Source organism: Salpingoeca rosetta (assembly GCF_000188695.1).
Source record: "Salpingoeca rosetta unplaced genomic scaffold supercont1.13, whole genome shotgun sequence".
NCBI lineage: Eukaryota > Choanoflagellata > Craspedida > Salpingoecidae > Salpingoeca > Salpingoeca rosetta.
Genome location: NW_004754921.1, coordinates 159406 through 165956, shown reverse-complemented (window position 1 = coordinate 165956; position 6551 = coordinate 159406). Strand labels below are relative to the sequence as shown.

General features: G+C 56.5%; 3 protein-coding genes across 3 annotated transcripts in view; 1 reads left to right on the top strand and 2 right to left on the bottom strand.

The window, feature by feature from the left end:
* The window catches only part of PTSG_05466 (uncharacterized protein), a gene marked incomplete at its 3' end in the record, with an annotated part of 2233 nt that extends 410 nt beyond the window's left edge, over window positions 1-1823 (bottom strand). The window contains exon 1 of the mRNA XM_004993279.1: window positions 125-1823. Within this exon, the coding sequence (XP_004993336.1) occupies window positions 125-1721 (1597 nt within the window). The 5' untranslated portion in view covers window positions 1722-1823. The remainder of the gene's footprint in view (window positions 1-124) is intronic.
* On the top strand, window positions 1821-3162 carry PTSG_05465 (uncharacterized protein; the record flags this gene model as incomplete). The annotated part of the gene is made up of 5 exons (XM_004993278.1): window positions 1821-1975; window positions 2236-2310; window positions 2507-2582; window positions 2828-2913; window positions 3102-3162. The coding sequence occupies exons 1-5, from the start codon at window positions 1902-1904 to the stop codon at window positions 3160-3162; spliced, it is 372 nt and encodes a 123-aa protein (XP_004993335.1). The 5' UTR covers window positions 1821-1901.
* PTSG_05464 (uncharacterized protein) overlaps window positions 3136-6551 on the bottom strand; it is a 10826-nt gene continuing 7410 nt past the window's right edge. The window contains exons 21-30 of the mRNA XM_004993277.1: window positions 6213-6325; window positions 5948-6012; window positions 5600-5788; window positions 5330-5412; window positions 5098-5169; window positions 4830-4911; window positions 4305-4531; window positions 4012-4089; window positions 3682-3774; window positions 3136-3398 (exon numbers count right to left, since the gene is read on the bottom strand). Of these exons, the coding sequence (XP_004993334.1) occupies window positions 3357-3398; window positions 3682-3774; window positions 4012-4089; window positions 4305-4531; window positions 4830-4911; window positions 5098-5169; window positions 5330-5412; window positions 5600-5788; window positions 5948-6012; window positions 6213-6325 (1044 nt within the window). The 3' untranslated portion in view covers window positions 3136-3356. The remainder of the gene's footprint in view (window positions 3399-3681; window positions 3775-4011; window positions 4090-4304; window positions 4532-4829; window positions 4912-5097; window positions 5170-5329; window positions 5413-5599; window positions 5789-5947; window positions 6013-6212; window positions 6326-6551) is intronic.

The following is a 6551-nucleotide window of genomic DNA, read 5'->3' as shown; positions in this document are numbered from 1 at the left end:
CACACACACATATCGACAACACACACACACACACACACACACACACACACACACATCGACACACACACACACACACACAGACACACACACGCACAGACACACAGACACACACACACACACACACATCGACACAGACAACACACCTGGTACTTTTGCTTGCGGTCGTGTGCGGGGAGGGCGTCGAGGGAGGCCAGGAATGCGGCCATGCGCCCACGAAGCAGCGCCCACGTCTCCGGCGTGTGGAAGCGAATCTCAAACGGAACGGTGCCTGCGCGCTTGTCAACAAACACAAACGGCGCATGCAGCCCCTGATACGCGTCGCCGTGCTGCCAGAAGTTCTGGATGGGCCGCGCCGTCACCTGCCGCTCCCCCTCCAGCCCTTTCAACACGCGGTCGACAGCAGGCACGTACTCGTCCGCAGGCACCACCACGTGGTAGCGCAGCACATCGGTCACAGCCTTGGACCCGTCGCGCACGTTCTTCGACTTGGCATTCTCCATGTGCTCGGTAATCTCCGCCATCAGCCGCTGCTTGGTTGCCACTTCGCTCTGCGCAGCAGCGCCGCCACGGCCACCGGTTCCAGCCCGCTTCTTTCCTTTTGTCTTCTTCTTCTTCTGCTTTCGCTGGCTTCCCTTGTCCTGTCCCTGTCCCTCGCCCTTGCTCTCCTCCGCCTCCTCTGTTGCCGTTTGCTCCTCACCAGTACCATCTCCACCACCATCGCCACTGCCGCCGCCGCTGCTGCCCTGTGCCGATGGCTGCATGTCGGCAATGAGCGGGCCGAGGATGCTGTCAATTGTCTCGCGCAGGAGCAAGCTGGTCACGCGCAGGTCGTCGGCCAGCAGCTCCACGGGGTCTGGCGGGGCCGTCTCCACGATCGTGTCCAGCTCAAGCGCGCCCTCGGGCACTTTGACCTTGTTTGCCAGCTTGCAGCCCGCATCAAAGTAGCGCTTCTTCTTGAAGGGCGACTTCTCCACACGGTACTTCTTGTACAGCTTGTGGCACTCCTTCTTGATCTTCAGGCCCTGCTCCGTGTGGAACTGCAGCTCAAACATCACGCCTGCGGTCGGGTGCTTCAGTGTCATGTTCAGGCCCTGGTAGTGGTCCCCATCGCCCCAATAGTTGCGGCTGCGCAGCACCACGATGCCCAGCTCCTTGAGCGTCTCCACCGTGTGCTTCACCGTCGACACGTACTCCTCAAACTTGGGCACCATCGTGTACCGCACGCTGTCGCCAATGTCGCGAACGATGTCGTGAATGGATGCTGGGCCACCGCTGTCATCATCCGCATCGCCATCGCCATCGCCATCGTTCTGTTGTTGTTGTTGTTGTTGTTGCTGCTGCTGCTGCTGCTGCTGCTGCTGCTGCTGCTGCTGCTGCTTCGTTTTGTCCTTGGCACTTGTGTCACTGCCGCTTGCCAGCTGCTCCCGGTTCCACTCGACGTAGGAGATGCCCTTGCGCAGCAAGCTCTCGTATTCCTTGGTGCGGTGGTCGAGCCCTGCCAGGCGGGCGCCGTGCTTCTCCGCGACGTCTTGCAGCGCCTCCGTGATCTGGGGCTCTGCCGCGCGCGCGTCCTCAAGCAGCGCTTTGATCTCCGCCTGCACCACCTCGTACTCTTGCTCGTTCATGTACAGCGGGTTGAACGGCAGGCCGCCGCTGGCAGCCGAGTCTTCGGCAGCCTCGCCCTTTCTCTCCTTCACAGACGTCGTTCGGCACAGGAACATGTCTGCGTGTGTGTGCGTGCGTGCGTGTGTCTGCGTGTGTCCTGTTGTGGCGGTGGGGTGGTGGGTGTGGTGTTTGTTGTGTTTGTTTGGCTGGCGCACAAACAAAACAACGACAGTGACAGTTTGGTTGTGAGGAAGAGAAGAAGAGAGAACGTCGTTTCACACTGGCGTTGTCACTGGATGATGGGGCTGCTTGAGGTGCGCGGGGTGGCGCTGTACACGCCGCTGCAGCACCTGTACTCCGTATTTGAACGGTACGTGGTGTGTTTTGGTGCAGTGTTGGCGTTGAGTGTTCTCTGCTCTGTATGCAGCGCTGCGCACATCAATCACCAAACGCAGCACTGGACTTGCCGCTGTTTCTCTTGTGCATGTGCGCACACACACACACACACACACACACACACACACACACACACACACACACACACACACACACACACACACACACACACACACACACACACACACACACACACACATTTACTCGTGCCCCCACGCACTCGTGCACGCGTAGGGTCGGGCCAGTGAAGCACATTGAAGTCCAGCGGGATCCGTCCACGCGGCTACGTACCGGCGTATACCTTGTGGAGTGAGTTGTAGTGCGTGCGCGTGTGTGTGCGTGTGTGTGCGTGTGTGTGCGTGTGTGTGTGTATGCGTGTGTGTGTGTGTGTGTCTGCATGACAACAGCTTGTCGCTGCAAGCGGGCACTCAGCCTTCACGCTTGATCCCTCATGCACACTCTCATTGACACCGCTCCTTTGCATCCCCTTTTCACTCCCTTGCAGGTTTTATGAGTCCACGCACTCCGATGTCGCTGTTGAGTATCTGAACGGCTTTATGCTTGACGACAGGCCACTGGAAGTGAGTCGTTTGGTCTCTCACGACATTGCTTTGCTGGCTGTGCACAAATACTCTTCATTGAGCTTCTGAGCATGCCTTCCCTTCTTGCTGCACTTTCCTGTCGCCGAGACCCTTTCACACAAATGTGTGTGTGCGTGTGTGTGTGTGCGTGTGTGTGCATGTGTGTGCGTGTGCGTGTGCGTGTGCGTGCGTGCGTGCGTGCGTGTGTGTGTGTGCGCGCTTCGTGGCATTAAATGTTTGTGCAGGTTGCGCGGCACATGCAGTCATCATCGCGCCGCAGTAGCCATTATGCCTGTGATGACCGCCTCGACAGAAAGAGACACAGGAACAGGTGCAAGTGTGTGTGTGTGTGTGTGTGTGTGTGTGTGTGTGTGTGTGTGTGTGTGTGTGTGTGTGTGTGTGTGTGTGTGTGTGTGTGTGGGCTGTGACAGCCATCCTTTTCACTCCCTGAACCGCTGGGCTCCTTTCCGCGATCCGCTCATCTCGCTTTCCTCTCCTACACACCTCAATACCGTGCAGCGCAAGAGAAGATACGATGATCGCTTTTGACGCGCCAGTGATGACACGTGTAATAGAATGAACACAACAGCGCAATTCAGAAAGGCTAACAAACAAGTTGTACACACAGACACGTCGACAACACGACCAAGAGAAGAAGCACAACTGTCACCAAGACACCTGTGAAGCAAACAACACACCCGAGACAGAAACCAACACCCAACACAAAAAGCACATGAGACAAGAGGGAAGAGGACGGCAGCCACATGTGTGGCGTTAGGCAGTTTCCTCAGGCACCACTTGCTGGTGCGATGTGCCCTGAGCAGCAAGTTACAGTCAAGGAGCGAGCGAGTACGGGTGTGTGTGTGTGTGTGTGTGTGCGTGTGTGTGTGTGTGTGTGCGTGTGTGTGTGTGCGTGTATGTGTGTGAGAGTGAGTGGGTCGGTGGGTGCACAGTTAGCGCAGCAATGACGCGAGAGAGTGTTGTGAGAGGTGCAAGAAAAGGACACGGTGCAGAAGAACGCAACATAGTCATGCACACATGGGCAAGAATGGCAGCAGTGCATGCACGCATGTCCATGCAGTGTAGAACAGTGACGTACAGCGCAGAGGGCGTGCTGTGCGCAGCGGACAAGGCTGTAGGGCAGGAACTCCTCCAACACATCTGCAGTCAGGAACGGCGATTCCTCCACAATCTACAGCAACGGCAGCAAGCGACAGAGTGCAGTGTGGGGGGGGGGGGCGGGCGTGAGGAGACGATGAGTGGTGCAGTCAATGGCGAGAGATCAAAGGACAAAAGATGGGGCGAGCTGGAGCCGTCACCACCACTTGCACACACACACACAGACACACAGACACGGCACAGCATATGCAAGATCACCCCATATTGTGCTTGCACGAAACCAAAGACAAGAGAGCCAGGAGCCGCCAACCTTGTTCAGGACGAGAAGAGCAGTGTTGCGGTTCTTTCCGCCTTCCTTCTGCAGTCGAAGCAGCAGCACGCTTCCAATCTGGGGCACGCCAATGTGATTGTGGATGCGTGTGTTTGAAGGGTATGAGTAAGTATCAAAACGATGTTGCCAGAGGAGCGAGGGAGGGGTATCTCACACCCACAACACAACTGAAACAACTGAAAACACCACCACAGTCAAAAGCACCTCCACGGCTCAACTGAAAAAAGTGAAAAACACCACCACAACCACAACCCCACAACTTAGCAAAGCACCTTGATGATGAGCTTCTGTGCCTGGACGATGGACTGGCGCATGACAGACGGGTTTGAGGAGAGCGCCATGAGGATGGACGACAGCACAGCCGCCGCCGTTGCAATGCACTGCGAGTTGCCCTCAAAAGTGCCCTGCGCGGGCTTGAAGGCAAGCGAGGAGGACGTGCCAATGTGCCGCAGCGTCACGCCAAACAGCAGCACAAGCATGTGCACATGCTGCGGGTCGTCTGTACAGAACACACGCGCGTACCGGCATCAAGAATCAACAAAGGTGAGAAATATGTTGTTGGTTCCAGGAGCAAAGGGAGGTGGGAAGGTGGGAAGGGGTTGGGAGTTGGGTGTTGGCGCGTGCGTGCGGCGCGACAAACAAACAACGTGAGGGAGTTTCGAGTCATGAGCACGGCAGCGGCGCTGCGAAAAAAAAAGCGCAACAAACCAAACCGTGGAGACGCAAGAGAGGATAGAGGCACAAGGACAACAAGAAGCGCGAGGAAGGGACTTGGGTAAAGAAACGAAAGAACGGACCAATGTATGGGCGGAGTTCGCGGATGAGCGTTGGGTCAAGCTCCGATGACAGGCCAGCCGTCAGCGCCAGCAGGTTCACAGACTGCACACACACACACACACACACACACACACACAATACATACAAATGGAAAAGAGCAAACGAAGGCATGGTAAGCTGTGAATGCTTTCAAGTTGCAATGATGCGCTTGCACATGAAAGAATGGGCTGATTGGTGTGATTGCATGGTTGCTGGCGATGCGGGTGGTGGTGGTGGTGTCGGCGTCACCTCAGATCCGCGGACGTGCTGGTGCAGGTCCTGAATGGTCGTGAAGATGAACGGAATGCGGTCCTCAAGCACCTGAAGGAAGCAAAACCAACCCAGCCCCCATGTGAGCGTGTGTGTGAGCGTGTGTGTGTGCATCTGCATCTGTGTGCATGCATGTGTGAGTGTGCGTGCGCGTGTGCGTGTGTGCGTGTGGCGTTCCAGCAAAGAGGCATTTCAAGGCGGGCGGGCGTACGGAAGAGAGAGCCTCGAGCACGAGCTTGCGGAAGTTGAGGATGAGCCCCGAGATGGACAGCAGCTTGAAGAACAAGTCCACATCTGCAACGGGCAAACAAAGGAGAAAGGGGAGGGTCAGGGGGGAGGGTTAGGGGGGTGTTAGCGGCGCAATCAGGTTGGCGGCTGCTGCCAGAGGAGAGACAGCGCGACACTCAACCACACAACTACAACAAGCAAAGGAAGCCAAGGAAGCAAAGGAAGCAAAGGAAGAAGAGCAAACTGGTCGCACCCTTGAGGGAGCGGAGGACGTCTGTTGTGTCCGATGCGTTGTGGATGCACTGGGCGAGCTCGTTGATGCGCGGGTTGGTGGTGGCAATGGCCTTCATGTCCTTGAGGAGGTGCCCGAGACGCGACACGAGATCCGCATTCAGCTGCTTCACGCCAAAAGGGCCAATCAGCGAGCACAGCGCACGCAGCTCTGTACCACAATAACGCGGAAGGTGGAGAAAGGTGGAGAAAGATGGTGCGGCATGAGAGAAATGTGTGTGTGTGTGTGTATGTGTGTGTGTACAATACTGTGCATAACCGTGTGTTGAGTGCGTATAATTGTTGTTACATGTGCATCATGCGGGCGCACCTGTGACGTCAGTGTACAGCTCGGCGCGGACATTCACGCCAGACTTGCTGACGAGGCACTTGCGGCTGCGAAGAAACGGAGGGGGAGGAAGGAGGAGAAGAAAGTCAAGTGTCAACGTGAGTGCAACGTGTCGATTCGCAAGAGAAGGGAGGAGTTGGGGTGGGAGAGCTATCATCAATGACAGTCACCACATCCATCACGGCACCGGAAGAGAGACATGTGTCTGGTGGCAACAAGGTGTGACGAGCGAGGGATGGGCACGCACCTTTCGCTAAAGAGGACTGCGCCTGATCCGCCATATTTGAAGAGGAGATCGCAGTAGAACGACACGTACGACGTCGCAATCGTCGGCTTCTCAGAGCCAGCCGCAACGAGCGTCTGATGCACGCGCACACAAGGAAGAGGGGGGCGGGAGGCGATTGAGATGGTAAGGTGAGGAGAGTGAGGGAGGTGTGATTGCGAGTGTGAAAGTGTTGTGAAGCGGGTCAGGAAGGGCGGTGATGGTTTTCGTGAATTAAGGTGAAACACAAGTGCATCGTACACACAAAGGACATGAACCACACACACACACACACACACACACACACACACACACACACACACA